Raw genomic sequence first — 27,416 nt, forward strand, 5'->3', positions numbered from 1 at the left:
TAGCAGAAGGATGAAAAAGTCTGTGGACACAAAAGCACTTCTTATGAGTTGTGAATGCGATAGCATTAATGTCCGATTGAACGCTGCTTAGCGGTTCTCCCAGTTATGAACTTCTCGCGGGCAAGCGAGTGCGTTCAGAAGCTTGGAGTCTTTTGATTTGGCCTTGGCGCAGTTAGAACGCAGACGAGAGGTTGCGCAGACAAGGAACGCGTAGATAACGCAGGCTTCCGAAATCGAGAGTGAGGATGGCGTGGCGTCGCGGCCATGACCTCTCTCGTCACGCAATACCGCGGCAGCAGGTGTTCCGTTTCGGCGGCTCTGCTCCGTCGAGGTCCGAGCCAGCAAGCGCGAGACAGCGTCACGAGCGCCAGAGGCGCTAATGACGTGGCGTCGCAGCCAATGGGAAGTTTCGCTGCTACAGACGCCGTCGGCTTTTGAGCGGAGTGGGCGATTTGACGCTTTCGAGCAGAGGTCTTGCGATATTATCGTCAGCGGACGATAATATCGCAAGTGCATATCGTAAGTGCATATCGTAAGTGCATATCGCAAGTGCATATCGTAAGTGCATATCTGGCATTTCGTCACCCGGTGACCCGGCGTCGGTTGGGGTAAAGCATAGAGTTTCATATTATTACACGGATAACTAGAGAAAAATCTTGCGCTACGATCGTTCAACTATCATGGGAATGATGGGAAGTACAGGCTACGGATTCGCATTCTGTTGACTGGCGAACTAGTCTACAGGTATTTTTTGGCAGTTTTGGTTTCGCTCCAAGCGCAATTGCTATAATCCGCAGTGGGACGGTGCGACGCAAAGCTCACGGCCCAGCGCTGGGCCAGCGACTGGGCCGTTGTCTGTGTCGCGGTGTGGTGTTGAAGCCCTGACGAGAAAGCGACGGCATCGTAAACGGTAGAAAGAACGTGTTTTGAGCATCTTGACCTTGGTTTGTTAAGTGTGTTAGGTTGGCGCTGTAGCGTTACGTGCTTTATGAAACGTTAGAAGAGCAAAAGGAAGGTACTACTGATACATGACATGAACAGTTGTACTTCCAGTGGCTTGACAATCAAATTTTATTAAGGGCTTCATTACGCATTGCTCGTTTATGTTCTCATTGAAATGTACATTTTAGGACTTTAAAACACAAACTTACTTGTGGTAGGAAAGGTTGCTGCTTCCTGGCTGTTGTCTGCTGTCGCGAAATTGGTCAGTGCCATAACAGCTGCTGGCGGCCGCTTCAGAAGCAGTAGTAAGCGTACTAGTAGGAGGCCGCAAGAGTCCTATGTAGCTAGTACTGCAGCAGATGTGCTTAAAAGTACTTGAAGACGTTCAGCAATCGTGACACCCGACGCAGCCTTTCGAAAGAGCGGGAGAGTTCGCAAGTGCCTGTCGTCTGCGAGAAAAATATCGCGTTCGCAGCGAGCAGGCGTCTATGAACGACACTTGTAGCATTTCTCTCAAAGGCGCAGCACTTTCTCACCATACAAAATTTTTATTTCCACAAATACTTGAATATTTTTGTATAAGTACATGTAGGGTTGTTATTGCTGTTGTAAAAGTAAATAAATAATTATTCTCTGGCACTAAATCGGGGACAGAACTGAAGAAGAATGCATACCCTGGTGTATCCTGGTGGCAAACCGTGCTTCAATCTCAAGGTCGTACCAAGCTTACTTAATGTGTTGTGTGTTATATAAGTAACTGCTGAAATAAAATTAGATTTTACGCGATAACATTTGAGTATAGCTTCGTTTACTGCGCCGCAAGCAAACGCCGCTATAGTCTAAAGATCGAAGTCAATCCGAAGCCTGTACTTCCCATCATTCCCATGTAGGTTGAGGCAACGCTCAGGCGTGCCCCTGTAGACATTAGCGCCACATTTCCCTCTAAGGCACTTATTTGGAAACTCTATGGCGTAAACATGGCCTCCGAGATTCACCGCGCGGTAAATCTCGGAGGCCATGGCGTAAAGCGACAGATCTCGCCGCTGCCGCCGGAAGCGGCTCGATGAGAGCAGACCAATCAGCGCCGGTCCGCGTGCCGCTCGTCTGGCTGGACGCTCTCTCTGGTGGCGTTCATGCGACGACGCTGAGAGACGCAACGCCAGAAAGCGCCGGTATAAACACTGAATGTGGGGCGGCCTTAAGTGTTCTAGGCGATGAAGCTTTCAACTTTTCTCAGAAACACTGATCTCAATGATATACCTTATTATTATATGCTGCGTTATGTGCGAGCTGAGTGTTGTTTGTCCTACGTGTATCAATTTATTTGTAATCGCATTCGCTTGGAGTACCACAAGTGGGCTACCAGGCATGCATCTCCAGTTATCCTTCCAAGAGGGCCCCTTACTTTCTCATCAGTATAGCGGTGAAACGCTGGAATACGCAGGCAGCGAGGTCTTGAACAGAGGGACTTGAAAATTGAGGATATTCAACAAACTTCAATAAAGTATTTGCCACTCATCAGTATAGTTCAATAATGGTCCTTTGTGTAAAGCAAGGACAAAAATGCACGCTATCAGAATAATTCCCGGTAAATGCGGGAATTGTTACATTCCAGTGTTTTGAACAGCAGCGTGTGTTTTTTTTTATTTATTTACAGTACCCTTAAAGACTCCACAAGGGTATTACATAAGGGGGGGGGGACTTTATTGCATTCCCACAGATAATAAAAAAACAAGAAAAAAAGGGCGCAGGTTTATACAGAAGATACAGCGGCATAAAATGCATCAGTACTTTTTATAGACGCAACGTCTTTCGGCAGTTCATTCCAAAGTTTAATAGCTAAAAGTAAAGGAGAGAATTTGAACAAGTTAGTCCTGCAATGGGGTAGGTATACTCTGAATGGATGATCAGTGCGTTGGGAGATGTACGAAGCAGGGCGAATACGTTCTGGTCGGATAGTACAAGTGCTGTGGTAGAGTTTGAAGAAGTAATGAAGTAAAGAAATGCGTCTTCGTTGCTGAAGTGTTTGAAGAATCAAGGTGTTTCTAAGGTGTTTAATACGGTCGTGTATGTAGTTTCCCGATATACTAAGGGCAGCGTAACTTGGAACGCCCTCAGTACGATTTCAGTCAGCATTCGATACGCAATGCGCAATTTTTGAATGAGGCTCACATTTCTATTTTTTCAGAGATGGACAAGACATTCAACGTGAGTGAATTGCACCGCGAGAAACGGCGCCTCTTGACCAAGAACCTGGGCAATGCATGCAGTTTCATGCCTGACGACGGCTCCGGGTCAATGGAGGTAAGCTTGTTTGCCTGATGTTTCCTGCATAATAGAAATCATGCACGCTCTGAGCTGTGAGATGACAAGGGGAGGACGACAGCCCATCCATTTATATGCAGGACATGGGCAACGTACGTCTACCTAAACAGTATTTCTTTCTTTTCTAGTAGCGTGGCTTTCAATGGCAGCGTCGGGCTTCCTACAGACTGCGTCACAGTGAGGGCTTGTTGGCCTTCTGTTATACAGGAAGTGTTAAGTTGCCTCGGTTCTTTGCCCCGCACCCTGTGTAAGCGCGTGAGACCTCTGCACAGGCTCGATATAAAGCACATTCCTGCAAGAAAAATTTACTGTTGACCCAGTTATTATTTATTAATATTTATAACGCTTATTTCGCCCGCTGACACCAAATTTAAGATTTTAGATACGCTGTTCTTCTGCGCTGGCAGTTTTTCAGGGTGCAGCAGATATTGGAAGTCTTAACTTTATGATACCTGACGTTGGCCTCACGGAGCTGCATCCAGAATTCTAGGCAAATGACAGATGGTGATTGACATTATTCTCACCAAATAGAAAAAGAAACTGGATGCAATTACCGTAACTTACGCCTCTTTAGCACGAACTAAGGGTATTGAAATGGATTAAATGAAATAAGCTGGGGCAGTAAGGCTTCGCCCATGATTTAGCTGGATTGTGAAGTGATAAAGGGGATACTTTGTGGTGCCTAGGACTATGGTCGTAGCAATGGTACACTAAGAACTTGCGTTAATTAGTTGAACAAAGTTCCGTAGGTTGCCATTCTTCAGTAAACATAAATGATGCGAAAAATCATTTCACCAGTTGCATTTTCCACCTAGGATTGACCTTTTTTGTAAGGTGGTCAGGAAAGTAACCTCACGGGATCGGTCACTGAAGAACTGTAGGTCACTATGTGTTCCACAGGCTCCCAAGGTCCACTTATTGCTTGATAAAGCCCACAGGCTCCACTTTAAAAGCATGTCACTAACAAACATTGTTTATTAAAACACCAAGCAAGGCATCTGACGTGGGTATTGCAGGCGTCTATTTGTGCGAAGATGCATACTATACACTTATTCAGAGCAAAAAGGAAATAGTAAATATAGGATTTATTTTGAACCAACTCTTGTGAGAAAACATCTTGGAAGGTGCGAATAAAACAATTGTTCGACTCGTTATAAGCTTCTCAGCAGGTTTGCTGTGTATGTTTCAGCTAGAAAGAGAGGGAACCTCTGATCGAGCTGTCAGTGCATCAAAGTTTTTACGATGACTCATTGCGTTAGAATAGCTGCATTTTGACACTGTCCCTGCATATGGAATCATGCTGTTACTGTTCGCAATTACTTTTTTTTTTTAAGTTATCCATTTAAGACTGCGTTTCCTGTTCGAATCGGTGAATGTCTTAACATCACTTTTGTTTCCAGATCTTCCGCGTGGAGAACTTCGAGCTGGCACCCGTAGACCCGGCAATCTACGGTTTCTTTTTCGGCGGGGATAGCTACGTCATCAAGTACACCTACAAAAAGGGCTACAACGAGCGCTACGTCATCTACTTCTGGCAGGTGCGTACACTTCGTAGCAGCCTCACGGCCTACTGAGCCAACGAAGTAGTTATCCATGTGAAAACGCACGCTTAATATGACATCTTGGCACCGGCATTATAATTGAATTGTTGTACATGGTCACACCTTTGTGCGCCGCATGTAACGGATATACGTAAGCGTCGGGAAATTCGCGAAACTCCGCAATGCAGTGTTGCCCAAAAGTATGCCCCCGTGATATTTACGAATGAGGCAATCATTCACATTTTTCGGCAGACACAGTCACCTATAAACTGTCCCGGTGGTCGTTCATCGGTATATAGAAGGCGCACATGTTGTCTAACAGATTTATTGTAGTAGGTACTTGTAAGATATTCATTGTTCGAGATCTATTATACAAGGGCTCGTTTTGAGCTTTTGTCGACAGCAAAAAAAAAAAAAAAGCTACAATCTCTTTTCAGGGCTACTTCGCTTTGCACCGTAAAATGGTAAGGCAAAACGCAGTGGTACGGAACATTAGTGATGTGTGAGCTTCTTTGACAGTGCAGTCGTGAACATCTAAACGGAACTGATGCAAGTATTATGCAGCACCAGGCGCCTCACTGCTTTTTGATGTGCGCGATTAGAAGCCAGCAACAGTCCTTCCTAACCTTCTCACGTCTTGCTCTGGCTGTTTATCTGTCACGGCTACAACGTAAGAGATCATGCGCGTTGATTGCACCAAGGCAGTTATAAATTAATGCTAAGATTGCTGTTGATGGCTTGAAGTTTTCCGGGAAGCCTCTGTATCTGGAGGTCAGAAAAATTGCCTCGTTCATTTTTGTTGAATGACGGCTAATTTAATCGCAAGCTACTTCTAAAATAAAGCTCTTGTTTGCTAAATTACTTGTATTGTATTATATGATTTGATCCTTAAGTCTTGTCATGTATAGTTGTTGACGTGTATGCTGACAAACCCAGCACGTCGCGTTGCAACGAGCTTCTTAGGAGCTTCGTGCAGGGCTAAACGAACTGCCTGCGCTAAGTACACGTCTTCGTGAAACGATAAACATTATTCTCCTTACAGGCTCCGTAATTAGCCTTCGTTCTGGTTCAGCTGCTGGAATGGTAGTCTGTTTGTGAGAAGGAGGTGGAGGAGGAAGGAGTGCTTTAAATACGTTGTTTCTTGGCACATACGCCCAGCGTCACTCTATCTGCAGTTGCTTTAATATTCGCTGATTAACAAGAGACGCTTGACGTTACACGCACAACTGCGACGCAATCAAACATGCCCTGCAGCAGCATGCCGGATTGTGCGCTATGACCCCATGTGAATGCGATATGTGGGTTACCTGAGCTTCAGTGCTAAGCACGTTGAAATAAGACTTTGTGCTTACAGCTGCTTTGTTTTAGTTCAGATTTCGCAGTAGAGTTGCATTCCCTTTTGGTCCGCAAACCACTTGGCATCGTTTGTTGCCTGATTAGCTTGGACGTTTAGTTAACAAGCGGCAATTGTCTCCTGCGATGGCATAGGGCGCTTACAACGGTGACTTTCAATTCTTTTATGGACGAGCGAGGCAAACAGAATCAAACTGGACGATGTGAATAAAGAAAAAAATTGGGGTCCTTCTACTAAAATTGGGCGACGCCAAAGCATCGGTAGGCGCAACATAATCTCTTAACGTTGTTATAGGATGAAAGCGCAGTTAACTGTAGACAGGCGGATGGGCGTGACGACGTTCTCACGAGAGCCTCCGGACACGCGGTACTCTGTTAGGCGCTCTGCACGCTGCAATTTAATGAACGATGACATGGATTATTTTCGTAAGTGTTTCATGAGACACACGAACGTGCGCGCCGGTGGCATGGGTTGCACATATTGTGCAAACTGCGAGCTTGCGCTGAGTACTGCTAGACCGCTTCGGTTGTAGCCCTTCTACTTCACGACTTCCCTGTAGCTTGCAGACCCGCTAAACAGTGGCCACCACTGTCACCACGATCAATGATGGTTTAATATACACACACGTGGTAAAACACGCGTGCAGAAGGAGGTCCCGCGGTCAAGGACCGATTGGTGACCTTCCGTGCAACGCAAGAAAGAAAACGCTAAAGTTACATTGCAGTATATATATTTAGGTCATGTGCGGAACTAAATTTGCACTGTAATATTTATGCCACTTCCAAAAAAATGAGAAGGAGAAGAACGGAAAGCACAAGGGAAAAATGCGATAGAAATTACAATGACACAGGGAATATGTACGGGTACATTAGATATGAAATCTGTGATGTTAGTCTTATTCTTTATTGTACATTTCGTTGTAAAGCTCTGTTTGTCGACAGCTGTAGCAACCTTCTTTTTCTTAACCTGATGGATTCAATAATAGTCACGTTGACCGTTTTGAGCTTTCCGCCTCTATTTGCGTGCTTTTTTTTTTTGCGTTTCCTAACAACTGACTCAAACACTGCAACCGCAGGGAAACGAGAGCAGCCAAGACGAAAAGGCCGCCTCCGCAATCTGGGCCGTGAAGATGGACAACGACCTTTGCGGAAAGGCCATTCAGGTATATACGTCCATAAAAATCGTGTTCGGATTCTTTTGCTTTTCTGTGGCGTAGTTACGAGTTGGTGCTCGCAAAATAACAGCGATCCGCTAATTTTTCACAAAATATTGGTCAGCTAACTGTGTGTACGTCGCTGCAGACGACGTTTATAAGCGCGCAAGCGTCCTTGTGATACGTCACTGCAAGGCGTAGACGTCAGTGCAGGCATCACATCAGTCCCCTAAAGGTGTGGTTCTAGTTCCTTTATTGCACACGGGTGCTTTCGCATACCTTGCGTGAATACTTCGGACCGCATGGCGGGAATTTCAAAACATGATAAATTTGTTTCACGTGTTTTATATGGGTATTCTAAAGTTACACATACTTTCATTCGATAAACATGCCGCGTCGACAAGGATAAAGTATTGTTGACTGCGCAGGAGCTGCATTTGTACCCGCTACGGTAGACCAGTGCATGGCTATGGCGTTGCGCTGCTTGTCTCGAGGGTGGGGGTGAAATGCAAACTACGTTCGTGTACTTAAATTTGAGTGCATGGTAAAAAAAAAACTTATGGGGTCAAAATTAATCCTGAGTCGCCCACTACTCCTTGCTTTACAATCATATATCGTTTTTACGCCACATATATCGTTTTTATGCCACGCCACGCAGCGTGTCCAGAGAGAAGCGCGAGATGGGTGTTCGGTTGCGGTGCACGGCTCATAGGCAGTGGCGAGGCACAGGTGCAATCTCTAAGACCACGCGTTCTCAGAGGCCACGCAATGGACTTAGCGCGGAGTTCACGGCGCCGCCGCTAGATGGCACAGCTCTCCAGAGGGAGGCGCGAGAGAGGAGCCTGGATGCAGCACACGCCTCGTGCATGACGCGTTTCGGCAGTGGTAGTGTGGTGTGCCGCTACATTGCTTCACTGCTAATGGCATTAACATCGGTATCCCTCGTGAGATGGTTTCTGCCGGATTTCTTATAGCTTCCAAGGAGAACAAGTGAATTGTCACTATCGGTGCTCGTAGCCTGGCGTGATCGTGTTATCCAGGCATGTTGTCGTGAGTCAGACACCACTTGAGCCATATAGAAAAGGGCAGAAGGCTTCGCTCAGGGGCGCCAACGCAAGCGTAGATGCCGATGCGCAGGGGCACGCCGATTGACGTTCGTTGTAAGCGCATGGTTTTCGGCGTACTTAATCGTACGAATTAGTGCCGTTGTCCGAGCAATGGCAATAGGAATTAGGCCTCGTGCGGGACACGAATAGTTGTCAAAAAAGGGAAAGGTAGCAGTGTCTTGAATAACAGACTGCAGCACGTGACTCGAAAGCTCTCATGTCTGGCTGTGCTTGCTCTTCGCGAGTACTTAGTCCTAAGTGCCCTTAGAAATAAGAAGTTTTACTGTCGGCCAACTGCTATTTTCCTATTCAGATGCATGTAAAACGGATACATTCTCTCGCTAGACAACCGCTAAAACTGCCTAAACTAATACTCGTAGCATTTAAGAGATGATTTTGAATTCTTCTACCAACTGCGGAAAAACATGGTTTATTTGGCGCCTCGTAGTTTCTGCAGAAATGTCAAATACCGGCATTTTAGAATATATATATATATATATATATATATATATATATATATATATATATATATATATATATATATATATATATATATATATACACAGTGAAGTAGACGCGCGTATGAAGCGGTTTATATATATATATATATATATATATATATATATATATATATATATATATATATATATATATATATATATATAGGTGATTACAGAAGAAGAAAAGGATCTAATGTTAAGAACTGGGCCGGCACGATGTGAAGATTAATTTCACTCGATCTTGTTCCTTTTTTATCATCCGCCATTCTTGGACGGCTGACCCTGGTTAGAAAGGGGTCGGAGCGCAGCTCGGCCTACTGAAGAAACGTGACAAGGAATTGCGTTGAAATATAATCATCATATTACATCGGCCCTGAAAGGAATTCCCTCTAATTGTAAAAGTCATTACCTTTACGCATCTTTTTATATCCCCCCCCCCCCCAACAAAAAATAAAGATAGAAGAAGAAGAAAGAGAAAGAAAGCGCGCAAAGCTGCGATCCGTGCCCACAGCATTAATAAACATCGCGGGTTGTTCTGTACCCACCCGCTATGGTTGTGGCTCCCTGCGCGTCCATAAATACACACACTTGCTGACTGGCGTGTAGTGCTGAGTCGGTCTGCAACTCTGTGCAGGTGCGCGTGGTTCAGGGCCACGAGCCGGAGCACTTCCTGCGCATGTTCAAGGGGCGCATGATCATCTTCAGTGGAGGACACGCCAGCGGGTTCCGCAACCTCAGGGACCACGACACCTACGACGTCGACGGGACGCGCATGTTCCACGTCAAGGGAACCTCGGACGTCGACGTCCGAGCAGTGCAGGCAAGTTCCGTGGCTGGCGCAATTAAGGAGCCATTCTTCATGCAGCCGGCTTTATAAAAGACTAAAAATATTTGGTCAGTTTGGGACTTTGTGAATAGTGCTGACACAAGCAGAAAGCCGATATTCTACTGAAAAAAAAAAAGACTTCTCAGCGTAGTAAAGCTGGCAGCTTTGCTATTCTACCTCGGTTTTACAATGCGGACACAACCACCGCATTTGCCGGTGCAAATTACATAAACAGCCGTTCCTATTTCTCAATGATTTCAATTGCCTAACGTCTATATCTTCCATAAACGTGCTTAAAATATAGTTAAAGTGAGTGGCAGAAAGAAACTTCATTTCTGAACATCTCTTAGTCCTAGTCGTTGCTGTCGGAAGTCTATAGCTGAGTGCCCGGTCGTGGTGCTGAGGCCAGTTGTATGGGCCTAACGTGCTTTATGTGGCCCAACAGCAGCAGACGTAGTGTATGGCCTAGGTTTTGAGGGGGAATGGCACAGCTCTCGCTCGATAGGAAAGTTACGGTGGTAGGGTTGACCGCGTTCATATGTTTTGAGAACGAAGTGTTCCACCTGGCATTATCAGTAACTATACAGCGTGTTGGGAGTGTTCTCCGCATAGCTGACACACCGGCTTGCCCAGTCTGATTTCAGTGTGTTGTTGGACAGCGTCGCTGAGCAGTGCAACAGTCTGTGCAGAGTAGTACAGCGTCCTCTCTATATAGTGGTAGTTCATTTCTTGCAGTTTACCGGCTTGTGAGGTATAGGCTGTGATAGTAACCTGCGTTGCTTCAGAATTTTATGCGCCAGTTTCTGTTTGAATGCTGATCTTTTTCCGATATTTCTTATTGCTTTAAATCCCGTTTTTCTTTCCCCCTTAAAGAAAAGCCAACCTGGATATTTGTCTGGTTAACCTCCCTCTTTTTCCTTTGTTTTGTTCTCCCTCCTCTTTTTTTTTATATGGATGGTGAAAGGTGTCTTTCTGTGAAAAACGCGTTTTTTTTTTATTCGCTTCATTTAACCAACACATTTATTTTGTGTCCGTCGGTTTTTTTATTTTATGCAGCATGCTTTGACTGGCACGACAGTATTGTGACTAACTGTATTACCTTCTACGCTGTCCTTGCAGGTAGATGAAGTGGCGGCGTCATTGAATTCCGAGGACGTCTTCGTGCTAGAGACACCGAAGACAACATTCTTATGGCTGGGAGAGGTAGGTGGTGCTACATATCGTAGCGATTATTGAAATAGCTTATTTGACGCAAATCTGGTTCCCATGACATTCGAAGATGTGCCCGTGTGACCTGTGTGCACGTGTGACCTGTGTGACATGTGCACGTCACACGTGAGATGTGCACGTGTGACTTTTCACCTCTTTGCCTGCTTTCAGTTCGCCGACCCGTCGGAGATTGCCATGGGCCACAATGTGGCGAAGCTGGTTTCGCCAGATAGGTAAGCGCTGCAAGCACACCTGAAGCTGTATTTTTTGAAGCTTTCTGTATTCAGTCAAACAGTTCCACAATCGGGCGCCAATCAGTGTTGCATTCGAAAGTTTATATTTGTTTATATTTAGGGCCGTTCTCGTATTTCCGGCTACATTCAAAGTTGAGCTCAGTAATGCTTCTGAGAAAAAAAAGAAAGAAAATTAGAGCAGACAAGAACTTGATTTTGAATTCATTAACGAGTTCATTTGGTTGCTTGTATGAGCGCCGCGCTGCCGTACGGGACGTTATTCGTACCTTTCAGTGGAAAATTTTACTAGTATGCTTTACCTTGGAGTCAGGAGGCGCCTTCGATGTTCAAGTATACGTGAAAAGCGGTAAGGCTCTCATCAGGCAACCGCTGAACTGGTTTGAATCCGAAAGGAAAAGGATAAATTCCAGAAGCTGTTCAGAATATCCTCAAAATAGTTTTTTAACCTAAACGAAAATTGGTAAATTAAGATGGAAGTAGCAGTAATATTGAAACCCTTTATCTAAGCACCCCAAACAGATATCGCAATTTTATAATCTGCATCCGATAGAACCTTTAGTGAGTGAACGAACACATCTCGACGTATTGACGAATACAGCAGCCCTCCAAACTGCGTCACATAAACCGTGCTTTGAGTTCGAACCTCTGAGCACAGGTGCCGGGCGCGCGTCGCGAACGCAGGCAGGCGGTGGAGCTGAAAGAGGGATCGGAGCCGGAAGAGTTCTGGAAGTCGATCGGCGGCAAGGGCGAGTACAAGAAGGGACACCAGGAGGTGCACAACCCGCTGCTCGAACCCCGGCTGTTCAAGTGCTCCACGGCCACCGGAAGGCTGCGCGTCATCGAGATCTGCAACTTCACCCAGGAGGTATACTGCTAACTTTCTTTCCAATATCACGTTCTCTTCTCTCTTTGATTTCATTACCTACAAGCGAGTGCGTGTGATGTCTCAGCGTACTTCTCTTCATATTTCGTGTGATGTTTGTGTGCTGTCATGCCAACAATGAGCAATCTGTCCATCCAACGTTAAGATCTGAGTGGACGAAAGACATCATTTCAACCGAACTGCTGCTACCGCACCCCCTAAATGCATTAAGTTTCGATAATTGTGCTATCCAGCGTATTGATTGGGTTGGACGATTCAGCCGCTTGAGAGGTGGGGTGTAACACAAAGGGCAGCTCCCTTCCACCAGCTCAGCGTGCCCTTCTGTCGAGGGCGACGTCACATAGCAAACTCGTATGCGTCTTCTTAAGTCGAATAAAAGCATGGAGGTTGGCCACGGACTGTCGTCGCCTCCAACTGCAGTGACGAACCGTACAGGGACGACTATACTAGGTCGGTGCGTCTGCCCGTTTTCATATTCCTATTTCGTGCTCATTTAGCACGAACCTCTACGCGCCCATATGCGCGGGTTTCGCAGGTACCTTGCAGTCGCTTTGCTTTCGAAGGGCGAAGTAATCTGGAAGATAAACGTACTACGTGAGCCAAGAGGCTTTACTCCATAACGTACAGTGAGCTCGAGCGAGCGTTGCGAAGTCGTAATCGATCGCTGTATTATGTCGCAGGATCTGGACGTGAACGACGTCATGATGCTGGACAGCGGCGAGGAGATCTACGTCTGGATCGGCAAAGGCTCCACTGAGGAGGAGAGGACCAAGTCGCTCGAGGTGGCCATGGTACGGCGCCAGTTCTTCTTTCTTTTCCTTGTTGCCATTTCTCGTACGGATTCTTCACGGCCTAATTTCAGCTGGTGCATGGCTACCTGGGGATATTAGTTGAGGCGCTGCCACGCTGCAGTAGCTGGGTTAGAGTCCTTGCTTCTCCATCTCTCATAATGTTGTTATTAACATTTTTTTTGCTTTAGCACGGCCCTTCCAGTGTTCGATTGCGTTCCGCACTTTCAGCCGCTTATCGGCGAACGTCCTGCTGCAATTTCTGATCTCACAAGTAAATAAGCTTCACCGAAAAACAGGAAATGACGCCCGTGTTCTCAGGTATTGCGGTATGTAAAAGTGCCTTTAGAATGACAAAAATTAATTCCTAGTATTTCACTGTGTAGCTTGCTAGAGCTTGCGTGGAACTTTCGTGTGCGAGTCATCACATGGAATAGCTTGATTAACCCTTGTCTATATATTTGTTATATACACATGATATTGTGGAGGTTGTAGAGGTTTTGTGCACTGACTTTGTTCATCACTTATTTCATGAGCTCGCTCCCTTGTTCACTCGCAGCTTTTTAGCATGGAGCTGTTCATTTTCCCTATTACAAGCCAGCTGCTACATGGTGGTCTATTTTTCATTACAAGCACATATAAACAGAGAAAAATAAATAGGAGTGGAAAGGAAAGAAAAATTTTCCAGAGTAAATATCCGGTCGGCTACTCATGCGTGCAAGAAATTTTAGAGATGCCAACGTCCTAAATAATTGGAAGTGTTGCACTAATGTTACGAAACGGGATATCAATGTATAAAAAGGGGAAAGATCCACCAGTTTACCGTTTACTGCATATAGCTTGATGCTTAAAATTTTATATGACGCACTGTCCACTAGATTGCTACAGGTAACTTTACGTACCGTAGAAGGCACATTAAATCGTTAAGTTAGCAATGAGACTGAAATCATGTAGCGCTTACCGCAACTTATGCCTCTTCAGCTTGCTCTTTGCTTAGCGAAGTTTCTCATCATAGAAATTTTACCTCAAGACAGCGAAGGTACAAATTAACAGTATAACGTCAATGAATTAGGTGATTAAGAAATAAGAAGAAAATAGCACCCCTCCTAGTTAATGTCCATGAAATAGAAAAACAAATGTTAATTTACTAAAAATAGACCTTCTCACTTCTAAAAACAGAACGAAGGCACAGGTTGACAAAAGAAAACTACTTTAGGATCCCGGGAAATATACAAGTGTATGTGTTTATGTAGAGGCGCAAAATTAATTAGTCTGTACAGTTTAGTTGCTTGTTCAAACCAGTCGTCAGCTTGTACTGAGAATGCATAAAGATGTGCCTCGTATTTTGCAAGCGATGCGACATTTTCACTCGTGCTGCTGAGTCGCTAAATAATCACAGCGACACCGTTCGTCATATCGTCATAACCAGTCATATCTACCACTTCGCGTCACATCCAGCTAACCTTCAAAGCGCATTCGGTGGATCTGGTCACCACGAGCTGGGGGAAAGTTTCTCTAGTCTGTTTAAACGACTATAATACGCCAAATCGTTCACCCGGCAGAAGTTTTCAGTCGAAATAACGGTGTTATCCATGTCTAATGAAATATCGGCACTTATGGTATCCTCGAATGTGACTGAACTTCCAGAGACTGCCATCGCGGGTTCTTTATTGACACCTGAAGCTGGACACGTATTCCGAGGGAGACCCATCGGCTCAGGGCTGAAACTGTTCCATGCGTTCACTTCTGGATTTCTGTGCAGTGCGTTGACGTAATTTGGAAATCGATTCGCAGGAGTACGTGAAGACGGACCCAACAGAGCGAGATCTGGACAGCACTGCCATCATCACCGTAAACCAGGCGCAAGAGCCGGATGCATTTACGGCACTCTTCGACCACTGGGACGCCAACCTGTGGGAGGTATGCAAGCGGTTATGTTTGCACATTGTGCCAGGACTTATGCGTAAATGCTCGCGAGTTTTTCTATACGCGCGTGCAAGTGGAATTGATTGTTCCGCGCGAGGAGATACATAAGGCGCCGATCAGGCGAAGCTAGGGTGCTATTCTGCATACGGTTAAGTTTCGCTGTATTATCAACTTCTGCAATGGTGACGTTTCGAGCCAATCAGAGTGGCCGCAGAAGCCCTGTGAGCCAATCAAAACTTACACGATGATGAATTCGACAATGCGGCGTAATTTTACTATGCCCAGAGTACCAGCCCTGGACGCAAGTGTCTTTAGCATTCAGTTTCGTTGCGCAAGGATGTTCCATATGCGGTATTTTTTAGACGTTTTGAAAACAGTTACAGTCAGAATGAGCTATCTTATTTCTCACGCTCACGCTCAGATGGTGTGTACATTGAGACAGATATTGAAGAATTTTGAAAGTATGAGCTTGCCACGTGATTTTTATGACGTTTGCCTGTTTTCTTATTCGCCTCTAGAGATACAGCTCTGCTTGCTCATCATTTACAGCTAAATCGTTGGGAGAAATAAAAAAATACTAATTGGGAGGACTGTGACTAAAAAAAAAAACATAGTGTAGCAAGAAACAAAGAAAGAAACAATTTCGTCCGTAGTGTGACGCAGTAGCTAGTGCTATATTATGCGCAGCGTGTAAGTGCGTGCAAAGACGAACACGAAAAGAAGACGACTACGCAGGTAGCACAACTGCCAATCTAGAAGGGGAAATTGTGAAGCTTCCAGCCTAGGGGGAAATGTTAGTTGATCTATGATCGACTAAAAATTAAATTCTGGCGTGTTACGTGCCAAAACCACGATATGATTATGAGGCGCGACATAGTGATGGACTCCGGAATAATTTTCACCGCATGCGTGTCTTTAACGTGCGCCTAATGCACGGTACTTTGGCGTATTTTGGCCTTTCGCCCCCATCGAAATGCGGCCCCGTTGGCCGGGATTCGATCCCGCGACCTCTGGCTTAGCATCACGACACCAAGGCCACTATGCCACCACGGCAAGTGTCTGATGGGTGGCACAGGGTGGCCTTCTTTTCCTGCTAGTCTGTATGCGCAGTTATTTCATACGAACATAAACCGACCGGCCTGCGTCTGCATTTTCAAGTGTTTTATGTAGAGCTCTCGTCGCACGAGACTGCTGAGCGCATGTTGTTTTAGTTTCAGTTCAATTACCTTTTGGTGGATACTAACCATTTATATCGTGTAACATTGATGCAACTACACTAGAGTGAATGTGCATGAGATAACGCCTAACAGGATTCGCATGATGTAGATTCTAACAAGTACTTTTTAGTGGCACTTTCAGTCATACATTTTTATAATCATTGGAGCGCCGTTACAAAACTGCAATAGTAGCTGTCCATCGCAATATTCGCATATCCGGAAAGCCGAAGTACAACTTGTTAACTAATCAATAGAATGTCGTGAAATGTCGATTAATGACTAACGACAGAGTACGCGTTGCAGTTTCATGTGTGTACCCGCATGTACGTGAATGCGACAGCAGTGCACTGTCTTGCGTGGCAGTGGCGGCTCCTAGCGTCGCGTTGACGAAACACAGGGTGGTATTGCCCATTTCTGTCGGACGAATGCTCGTCGGCGCTGAACGGCTGGGAACGCAACTCTGACTCCTGAAGCGACGTTCAGCAACTTACAGAAAGCATTTAAAGGTTACTTCTCATTCGTTGTCGACATTCTGAGTGTATTAAGCCCGTTTACGTCAAACAGGATGTGATAAAAAAAAAATAAGGGATGTCATCCGCTGCTGCCGCATTCACGTAGACGTCGATTGCGACTTGACCCCGGTGCTGACAGCATTTCCAATGCGTTTTTTTCTTTCTTCCCGCTCGCTCGTCCTGTCATCGCTGGCGGCCGCGCTGAAGAGCCGATAAAAAAACGGCCGCCGGTCGCTGCGCCAATACCAAAAATCATTGTTGGCATGGCCCGTACGTACGTTGGGTTCTAACTCCACCGGCCCAGTCCGGTTCGCCTTGGCTTTGCCACTAACTCTCCACGCTGCTTACGCAAAGAAAACGAGCGCTGAAAAACACGCCTGAAAGCAGTCAGGTGAATTGTTGTCGTGGCTTCAAGTTATGGCAAATATTTTCTGTCGCCGAGATATTCAAGTTTTTTTTCAATTCTTTTTTTTTCTTGCGATTTCGCAGTAAATGGTCTATATATTCTAATTTTGAATTTTTTTGTGGTCTTGATACAAAATCTACCTTTTTCCTGCAGTCACTCAATGCACAGCGCCCCAACTGACTCTGGTATCAAAATTGGACGTGTAATTTTAGCGCTCATTGTCTTTAACTCACGCGTACTGACTCATACGTGCAGTTTTATTTTTTTCGAGCATCGCATGTAGTTCGAGGCTATCGTTCCCATGCGACTGCTTGGCTTCTCGTTTTGCTTCCTTTTAAGACAAATGTATTATGTTTAGCAGCATTCCGTAGTGGTACCAGTCACTTTGATGCTTCGATGTGAGTGGCGATTTGAAGTAAGCGTTCTGTTGACGTTATAGACAAGCTATACCGCCCGTCATCGATGCATTTCATGGCATCGAACAGCAACTGTGAACTCAGTATATAGAGCAAAGCTTTCCTTACATCAGCTCAATTTTGCGATCTCTCCTTAGGAGCACCACAGCCGACGCGTGGAGGTGAAAACGGAAGAAGTATATATAGCCGCTTTCAATTTGGGGTTCACACACATACGTGGTCACTTCGCATCCCTGCAGTTGGACACACTGCATGCCCATCTGCACGAATTAAATGTCTCGCATGGGACGTTCACGTGATTGCCTTGAGGCTGCGATCACCAGCAGTGCAATGTGCCCCTGTACGAAACGCATGGACATCAACTTACTGGGCTGATCCGCTCCCCCTCCCCCCAACTCATGCACTGATATTTAAATAATTTAATTAATTTCTTTTTTATATTTTTTTTATTTATGACCGGGGTTGTTGGAGAAATATGGGAGAGGCCTTTGCCCTGCAGTGGGCGTAACCAGGCTGATGATGATGATGATGATGAATTTATTTCAGCAGCCTGCATTACAGGCCGCGGCATGATGTCGATGTTTTATAAACCTTTCTTTTTCTAATTAGCCCTCCCATACCCCTCGCCTTTTCCCAACCGTTCTATATTCGTGGTTTTTATACGACTGCGTGAAACATTGGGGGCACTGCATGTTTCTCGACGCGCAAATTGTCAAGGTTGTTAAAGAGGGACATTAAAGTGGATGTCAGTTTCTAATGCGTGTAACTTGTATGCATGATGTAATAAATGTCACAACTGGCTTTTACACGTACGTCGTCGTCAGCTGGGAAAGTACAAAATGGCTTTAACAAACTCGCGTTTTCCGAGAAGTGAACGTTTATATGAGCGTATAACACGCTAATTGCTATGAGGCTAGGCGAATAGGCATTTGAGTGTGAAAGCAAATAAACAGAATGTAACACCTTCTTTGGTGTCCCTCTATTTTGTCCGTTGTGTCGTGAACCCGTCGCGAAGTAATCTAGGAAGCTTTAGCAATTGAGCACTTTGCAGAACATGTTCGCCGGGAAAACTGCACACGCTTAGTACGCTTGCTATTCGCACGTCTTGTTGTTTTCACCTCGCACAACTGAACACAATGGCTTGCGTCTCGCAAGCCTCTAGCAGGTGAGTCAGCTCTAAATTACGTTAATCAAGACGACGAATTATAATTACTTTGACGATGGGTGGAAAGCGCGTTAGTATATGTTCCTGTGTAAGCTCTTTGCTGAACGTTTCCAACAAAAGCTAGGTGCGTTCCAAACTCCACTGTTTGCTTAATGATTGGGACAGTATGTTAACGGTACACGTTGCGCAGCGCAATGTTGTCATACGGGAATATATATATATATAAAGAAATAAGGTAGTCTTTAGTAACGCTTGCACGTCCAAATGTGATAAGAAGTCCCGTCGATTCTGCAGGATTGGGCGACTGGCCGCTCGATTAGGAGAGGGTTACTCTGCGTGGGTGCCGTATTGAATAAGAGAGTGAGAAAAAAAAAGCGGACGCGATCGCGACGGTAGGCAAATTTAACATCAATTCATACGTTCTTTCAGCTAAATGTTATGTATTACAGCTATAGACGCGTAAATATTACTACAGCTGCCTACAACAACGCCTCGTAATATTATTATTTTATTCTTTAACCGATGTAAAAGAGTGAAAGTTCGCTTCATTGAGAACAGAGTGGGCTGACGCCTGATCACACGCTCGTTACGCATGACTCACCTGCGTAGCACTGCATGTCAAAGGGATTGTCTGCACCCGACCAAGGCCCTTCTTCAGGTTTCTAACGCTCTTTCGTCGGGTGGCGTCGTGTTCATCTTTCAGAACATTCCCACGTACGAGGAGCTTAAGCGCCAAGTGACCCGACTCTGAGCCTCGGGTGCCGAAGGAAGCCGCCGCCCGGAGCTTCGCCCAAGCGACGCCTTTCGCTGCACCTGTTGGGCAGCGAGAGAAAAGGCTGTCCGTGCCCGCTCGGTGCCGAACGGTCCGCGACGTTCACTCCTCCCTGCACTCCGCACTTTTCCTTCTTCTTTGTTTTTTTCTTTTTCTTTTTTTACAGAGTCACATTCGACAGGCGACTTTCGCCGTCCAAGAAGGCCGTTGCGCTTCGCACCGAGTCAGTGTTATCGAGAATGAGTACGTCCGCTGATCCCTACAACCGCGTCAGAAATCCCGTCCGCTAACTTCTCGAAGTACTTGAATTGTGAGCGATGGTAAAAGGGGACCGTAGGATTCGTAAGTGAGCATAAATTAGCTGGCTTGGCCAGTTGGTGTGCCTTGCCTGACAAACCCGGTGCCAAGTAAAGGCGACAACGTCTCCTAAATACATTATAATAATAAAAAAGAGGCAAATAAGAGCGTGCGGAGTGAGAGTTGCAGGTAGACACAGCCAAACAGAAGTGATGGCTTTCGTGTAGAACTACCAGGAGTTTTCGAGGTGTATAGTGCAGTGGCTCCCTCAGGCGTGCCCTCTGTGATCGCCTGCACGCGGTATCTTGGAGGCCATTACTAGGGTAAGAAATTGGGCGCAATTTCACATGCAGCACTGATATCGCCGCTGGTTCTTACCGGCAGTGCAAAACAACGTTTCCTCACGGTTCAAATCGAATCACTGCAGTTTTCGACCTCGCGCCTACTTGATGAACCACGGCTTCGATTTTGAGTGCAGTGTTGTACTGAGCATTGAAAAGCTTTTGTTTCGAGCAAATTTTTAGTGTAAAGTATATTGCGCCCTTAACGCATCCTGAGGGAATGAACAGCGTGAGGTCTTTTTTTTTTTTTTTTGTCCTGCGAATCGGAGTGGGTCTGCGGACGTGTAGCGTACTTACGAGACCATATCTTTCTTTGCGCAATGTGATTGCCAGTCAAATGCAACAGCCTTTAATATGTTAGGTTTCCGAACAAAACAAATCACACCGCCTTTGCAAGCTCTGCCGCCGTCTTTCGCGTGCGCTAGTATATTTACCTTTGCGCTGTGTGTATGATGAAGAGCACTTTGAATGAGCCGCGGCGTTCTGTGTGGCATTCTGCAAGATACATAAACTCTTTTGATGCACTTGTGTATTATTCAGAGTGCCGACGTAAATTATGTGACAAGCGCAAATGTGTTATTTTAGTATGCTTTGTACTTTTTTCAATTTTTAATAAGAAATAAAGCATTGAATGTTATCAGAGTTGCCTTGACGTTTGCTGGATGACGTAAGTGTTATTGCAGCAACGTCTCTCTTCTCTCTTTCTTTCCTTTTCTCTCTCTCTCTCCTTCCCGGAAGGGATACCGTAGATGTTAGTTACACAGCGGGCATTGCGTGGAACTTCAGACGAAAATGTTTGTAGAAAGTGCAGTCTTCCTCGAATGATGGCCATTGCACTTTCTATATAGCCTCAACAGGCACGTACCTGTTTCAATCAATGCTAAAGGTCACGCACTGAAACAAACCGTGGCTGTTATTGCCACAGTGACATTTTACCGGCTTACTTTCTGCAAACCAGGTACACTATTGCCGCATATTGTATACTAGTTATTCTGCAACTGAGGGAAGAGCAGTAGCCGGTATGCTCGGTGCCAACATTTCGTGCATATGCGTGTGCATAAAAATTACCCATGAGGCACACCTATGAAGAAACGCAGACATCCACAATAAACGTTCTGCGCAGACGCTCAAGGCATCATAAAGCGTCTAAAAGCGTGCAACAGTCTTGTTGGCATGTGCCATCAGCGTAAATGGAAATGCCAAGAGATGAAAACTGTCCGAAATGCGTCTTCACGTATGTCGTATAGGCGTTTGTCAATATTTGTCACGTTGGCATGATTCAGGGTTCCAGCACAGAAGTGTATGACTACAGCGTGTTTATACAACGTTGGTGCTTATTGATTTGAACATAGCCCTCTAATGTAATCGCGCGTAAGGGTGTTCTCACTTGTGTTCCTGCTCGTATAATAGTGCTACAGAACAATATGTGCGATCACGAAAAGGCGAGCAGTGTGAAGACGACGACGACGATTAGAAGCTAGCGCGGGCTGTTGCCTCTTGGCCAAGCGCAGCGTAATTTCTTGTAAATATACTTGTACATAGCTTCTCGTCTGCGTCTTCCTACGTAACATATCTGGTGGAGGTGCTGAGTAAGAAGATGCGGGACAGGGCGGAATCGAAGAAGCTTCCTACGTAACAATATTATCCCTAGTGTTCTCTCTGGTCTCTCGCTGTACGTCGAAAAAAAAATATAGACGGGGAAGAAGGGGAGGACAGGGGAGGGGAGCGGTGGGGCAGATGTTAATGCGTTAGCCAGACCTCGAAGCGGTGCCTGTCAGATTGCAAGAAGTGTTGAAGCGTCCAAAAAGCAGGACCCGCACGAACGCCGTTTGTGTCAACGGACGTCTTGTATTCCAGAAAACGCTAGGTGTTGTTCATAGTGGCTCAAAGAATGGCAGGAACATAGGCGAGTTTTTTTAGTCAGGAATTTGTGTGATGCAAACAGACAGGATGACTAGCTGTGTGGAAAAATAGGACAGCCTCCGCTCCCATTGCAAACTACATTTCCGTCCCAAGTAGCAAAGGCGCTGTTGCCACCAACCAAACCACCTTGAATACACCTTTTCCTCTGGGAAAGCCGATGTCATAAGTTGTCTTTAGGACGTTATTTAGAGAAGATTGCTGCGTCACAAGGCGTAACCGCAAGATGGCGTTAGTCGAATATTGTGTCTTTGATACTGAAATGATTGATTGATTGATTGATTGATTGATTGATTGATCTATTGACGGAATAACCTATTTTGACATTGCAGCAATCCTGCTTTATGGGTGCACATTTGTAATAAATAACTTTAGGAATATAACAGAGCTCACATGCGGATGGACAATATAAGAAAGATCGCCACACCGCCATGGCACTCACAAATCAACCACTGAGTTTTCCTTCGGGATACCATCTCAAATGCTGCCCGTGCGCCATGTTAGTCCAGCCAGCAACCTGTCTCACCTTTTCGCTCCTTTTATAATGTCATTGATAGCAATACGCCATCGGTTAGCATTCCAGAAAAGCAATACCTAGTACAACATGCCAGGAATCCCTACAGCGTGCATGTGAGCTGCGCGTAGTGCCTTGCTTTTCAGCGGAGACGAACCTGGACGTCAACCTCTGAGACATGACTAATTTGCCTCCGATACGGCTGTTTTATTGTCAGAACAACTGCGGCCGTTGCAAAAGTGAAGGATTTATTATCAAACGCTTCTGCACTTCACCCATTCCGAAATGAAAATGTTGTGAGAAAAAAGGAACTGTCTCTTTTTTTTGTGTGTACTACTTGCATGTCGCAAACTTTCGTTTCGAAGTTGCATATTAGGAACGTTGCTGCCATTGGAGCCGCATACCCATCAGACACTGTTATGTCTGATTTTTATCCATCGTTGTTGTTTTCGATGGCATGAACTAAGGACACTGTGGTCCCACAACAATATGCATGTATACGTTCTTTATTTTGCACAAAGAGAAACAACATAACATGAAAAAAATATGCAGTTCATTCGCGTCACACAAACTTCACTGAGTGAGCAAACCCACGCTATGCCAGTTTCTTGCCCTCCGCGAACCTAAACGATGTGGGAGGTTTCTTGAAAAAACCACAAGCTTTGTCCTAAAATGCCCAACTTCATTCGCGCATTGGAGCTGAGGTGCGCTGAACTTTGTCACTCAAATCAACGTCAAGTGGTCCCGTTATCATGGAAAACATTGTCAATCGCACAAAGCACGTTCAAATGTGTATATAGGATATATGTGGGCTTCTTTTGCTCTCTAATCTGGTTCAGCTCTAGATTTTCTGAACCTATGGCGTTACTTCTTAGTTTCTTAGTTTGCAATATTTTTATTCGTCTTCTACTTCTACTTTCTCTTCTTCTTCTTCTTGATATTATTAGTATTACTGATGCTGTTATTACTACTACGTGAAAAGGAGTAGTCACAATTATAGGTGACCAATTTCTTCCTTTCATTTTCAGTTCAATATTAATAAAATAAACTTTACTCCAACGTTACTCCAACCAGTCAACGCTGATATACTTATAGCACCGTTTTAGCGTTTAGAAGTTTTAGACATCCTTGAGCATTCCGTATCCCGCAAGCCTGTTTCCACCCTAAAGGTGTGAAAACGTGAGACACCTCAACAAGCCTAACATAATCGCTTCTTTCGTTATAGTGTAACATCGCACAGGACTCGCATCTATTTCAGGGGACGTTTAGCAGACAAATGCTGCTACATAAAATGGCAGTCTAAGCTTTATGAAGAACACATCTGTGGACCAGAATATTCATTGCTTGGACGCGAGCGCCCGACACTTTCTTTGTCTTGTAAAAGTACCTATTTCACACACACTTGTAGATAGTTTGTCAGCTTGACTTTCATGCTTGCTTACAAGCAGTCGCTCCTACGGCGTATTGCGTTACAAGAACACTAAAGCACAATATTAAGCAATATATGTTGGTAGATAGCACTTCTGAAAAACTACACATAGGGAAATCTTACCGTGAGTGGAGACATAGTAAGTCACAAATTACGCAAGAATAAAAAGCGGGCTGTTACGACACTCAGAAAATACTACAATAAATCCCCGTGATGTCACGTGTTTTGAAAGCGTCTACTTGGTGCTAGATGAGTGTAAAGCAATAAAGTAGATTTACGCAGCAGTCGAAAGCGCCCAAGGGCTCAAGCTGCCAACTTCTTCTTGCAAGAGAACGGCTGAAATGCACAAAAACAGTGAAATCTCTGACGTCACAATGACATCATCAATTCCTTTGTTCGGGCATGAAGCTGACGTTGCAGGCGTATGCACTTAATTTTCGCTGCTAATAATAAACGCTTTTTCCTGTTTATGTAATTGAAATAAAGTTTTGAAAGAATATGTTACTACTAGAAATTGGTCTAGTGTTTCTCTTTAGGCTCGTTTTAAACTAAGCCGCTGTGTAACGAAACCAAGTTGTTAGTTCAGATGTAATCTTGCATTTCAGATCACGCATTTGAAATTACGCGCAATGCAAGGATTTCCGCAAGGAAACAGCTTTTTGCGGCGATGCACGGGAAAGCACCTGTTCCTTCATATTTGATGGCAAGGTACACGTGATCACAAAGAGCAAAGCAGCGAACTTTAAGTCTGCCAGCTTGACTACCGCTTCGTATGCATAAGTAACGTAAGTGGTGTGGTACTGCTTCTTAGAAATGGAACTCTATAGGGTTATAACCTAATAAAAGCCGCCTTGAGCGCCTACTGGTCGCACCCTTGTTGTCGAAAGAACTTTGTGCGGCGAATATATTTCACTTCTTCACTAGAGCTGAAGTTTTTAGATTAGGATGGACACAGCAAACAAACTGCAAAACTTGGTGTTTTCACATAAGCTTCATCTATGAACAGCACAAGCCACGTACTGTACAGAAAACAAAAGAAATAAAAAAGAATGACACACAACTTCTTATAAGTACCGCAAGGGCTCGATGATCGCTTTGGCACATATAGCCGGAAACTTTCACGCAGTATAGCATACTTTGCATAATATATTGTCGTTGCTGGTCGCCGTGGTTACAAAAGGTTTGTACCCAGGCACGCACGCTAGTAAAAATGAAACCCTATACAGTATAGTTCACGCTTTTGTTAATTAAATTACTCTTATTCGTAACGAACACACGCTCACATTAACATGAACATCGTCATACATACTCGTAAAGCTTAGTCTAGAATCTATGGATAGAAGTATTTTCAAACATTCAAAAATGTCAACTCGGCCGTGGGAATGTCAGATTTGGATTTGAGTGCTAATTACATTCGGCTTTCGAAAAAAGAATGAGGTCTCGTAAGTGTGACGACAAGTTGGCGTGTTCTTACTAGGCGACTTTTTAAAATCAGTTTTGGCAGCACATCTATTCGTATGGTTTCAGATCACTTTCTTTTTTGAAATATATTGTAAAGAAAAGTCACTTCCCGGCGATCAGAGGAAACAAAAATTAATATTGGGTTTTGCCGCTTTGCTTTACGAGAAATATGGTAAGCTAGACACTACAGTTCTTAATTAATATCATGATAAACTATTTGTTTGGGCCAAACTTTGTTATATATGTATATTGTATATCGTTTTATCCGACTTTATTGTGTAGCTGGCACCAATAAATATTTGATTAAGCCCAAATATATACAAGCCTCACTCTGTTTTCTTTCCTGTTTCTCTCTCTCTCTCTCTTTTATTTATACGGAGAGGAGAAATATGGATGACAGAAGCTTCAACTCGGTCGGAGATAACAAGGAACCAGCACTGGCACTGTTATTTTGCGAATGTACTGTTCCCGAACGTCATGTACCGTTGGTCAATCCCCGGTACTGGATACAGTGTATATCGAAGCTTGTGCCGATAGCAAGGACAAGGGCACCGTCATTAAATCTACAGAGCAGACAGCAGTTGCAAAAATACGTCTTATCGGGCAACTACGATGCTCGCCGATGCCGAGCTTACACTCCTCCGTGGACGCAGAAGGAATAGCTGCTGGAGATTCGAAGGCTATCCGGAGGTTCTAAAAATATACGCAGACGCGATGTCTGGCTACGTCTTGAACTTGTCCGTGTTCAGCCACGGCCTGAAGACGGGCAGCACGGTCGGGTAGTGGGTGCCCTTCTTGCGTTGCAGCGTGCCATCGCTGTTGCGAATCGGGTAGGTGGCCATCATGATTGGCAGCTGCAGGCGAATCTCCTTGCCGGGTCCCTTGGGCGAGATGATGAACTGCGTCCACAAAGTGCAAAAGAACGTGGTCGACACGAATGCATCACCGGAAACAACGCATATACAGTAGGGTTTCATTCGTAAGCAAGATGTGGAGCTGTTGAAATGATACTGCAGTAGGGAAATGTTTCACTATTTGAGTTGTCATTTAATAAAAGAACCGATAGTGGAATGCGGGTAGAGCCTCAGCCACTCGGAGACGTTAAATTACGTCAGGCTGACTACTCACAAGAGAGCGGGCGTTCTTGAAGTATGGAAATCACGTGAGTATACCACTGGTGCAAAGAAGTCCTACTTGCATTTGTGCAAATAAAATAAAAGTAAATAAATTTTGAGCCACAACTCAAAAGTACCAGAACCAACAGATCAGCCTATAAAGGCGATCAAGCGTTTTTGAGCTTTCCGACAAAAAAAAAAAAATTCCGAACATTACAAATGCATTCCGCAGCGTTGTATGAAAACTATGTTTTGTGAGGATTATGAGTTAAAGTTGTGGTTAGAAAATGTTTGTTCTTGAAAATGAGACAGCAAAACATTGTGCGCTTCTCATCGAGTTTCATGGCCGATATAACGCACGCTTTATACAGCTGATGTCGATCACAGGCTGTGATGAATTACAAATGTCATAATGATGAGAATGCGATGGAGTGTTGCAGGTGGAACGTCCAGCGTCATAAACACTTATCACCTGCAGCTGTTTGAGCTTGCCACGAGGAGGAGGAGGAGGACAATGGGTGTTGCTTGCTGCAGGCGGACCTAGCCTCGCAAATGTTGCCGGCAATAGCTCCGCCTGAAGGCCGCCTATCAACCGCGATACGGTTTGAAAAACTTCGCAGAGCAACTAACAGCACCAGGTATCAAAAACGTGTTGACACGGAGTCCAATATGTTGCGCGTTATCCGAACCACGGCGACCCCTATGGACCACCATTCAATTCCCAACCCCGTATAACGGAGGAACATTAGGCGGAGCCGAAGCACCTCCCTCCTAAATATCCAATGTACTCGCGGGAACAAAAGTATCATTTGCATTTGAGTGTAGTGCCACCTTGCGCTTGAGTCCATCTACTAATTTCTTACGTTCCGCTTCTAATTCGGGACACTCTAATATGTAATTTCGATGTCATCAAGAGCTTGACAATGCACACACGACGATGATGATCATCATCAAGTATCAGATGTCGATAAACGAGTATCAGATCTCGATAAAACCTGTTTGCTTGCGTACCATTCCAAGAGAGTCACATAGCGCAATTGAAGT

General features: G+C 44.9%; 2 protein-coding genes across 5 annotated transcripts in view; one reads left to right on the top strand and one right to left on the bottom strand.

Moving 5' to 3' along the window:
• Nucleotides 1-20,573, top strand: part of Gel (Gelsolin) — a 112,489-nt gene extending 91,916 nt beyond the window's left edge. Inside the window, exons 10-20 of one of the 3 annotated variants that reach the window (XM_065452172.2) lie at nt 3,131-3,246; nt 4,668-4,805; nt 7,238-7,324; nt 9,556-9,745; nt 10,871-10,950; nt 11,128-11,189; nt 11,892-12,075; nt 12,774-12,884; nt 14,676-14,801; nt 17,496-17,534; nt 19,227-20,573. In XM_065452172.2, coding sequence (XP_065308244.2) covers nt 3,131-3,246; nt 4,668-4,805; nt 7,238-7,324; nt 9,556-9,745; nt 10,871-10,950; nt 11,128-11,189; nt 11,892-12,075; nt 12,774-12,884; nt 14,676-14,801; nt 17,496-17,534; nt 19,227-19,274 — 1,181 coding nt within the window. In that variant the 3' untranslated portion in view covers nt 19,275-20,573. The remainder of the gene's footprint in view (nt 1-3,130; nt 3,247-4,667; nt 4,806-7,237; nt 7,325-9,555; nt 9,746-10,870; nt 10,951-11,127; nt 11,190-11,891; nt 12,076-12,773; nt 12,885-14,675; nt 14,802-17,495; nt 17,535-19,226) is intronic. The other 2 variants (XM_065452173.2, XM_065452174.2) reach the window with 2 other exon arrangements.
• A 2,284-nt stretch (nt 20,574-22,857) lies between these two features.
• Nucleotides 22,858-27,416, bottom strand: part of Vdup1 (arrestin family protein Vdup1) — a 34,278-nt gene continuing 29,719 nt past the window's right edge. For both annotated transcript variants that reach the window (XM_065452175.2, XM_065452176.2), the window contains exon 6: nt 22,858-26,156. In XM_065452175.2, coding sequence (XP_065308247.1) covers nt 25,980-26,156 — 177 coding nt within the window. In that variant the 3' untranslated portion in view covers nt 22,858-25,979. The remainder of the gene's footprint in view (nt 26,157-27,416) is intronic.

This window comes from Dermacentor albipictus, chromosome 1, assembly GCF_038994185.2.
Source record: "Dermacentor albipictus isolate Rhodes 1998 colony chromosome 1, USDA_Dalb.pri_finalv2, whole genome shotgun sequence".
Lineage (NCBI taxonomy): Eukaryota > Metazoa > Arthropoda > Arachnida > Ixodida > Ixodidae > Dermacentor > Dermacentor albipictus.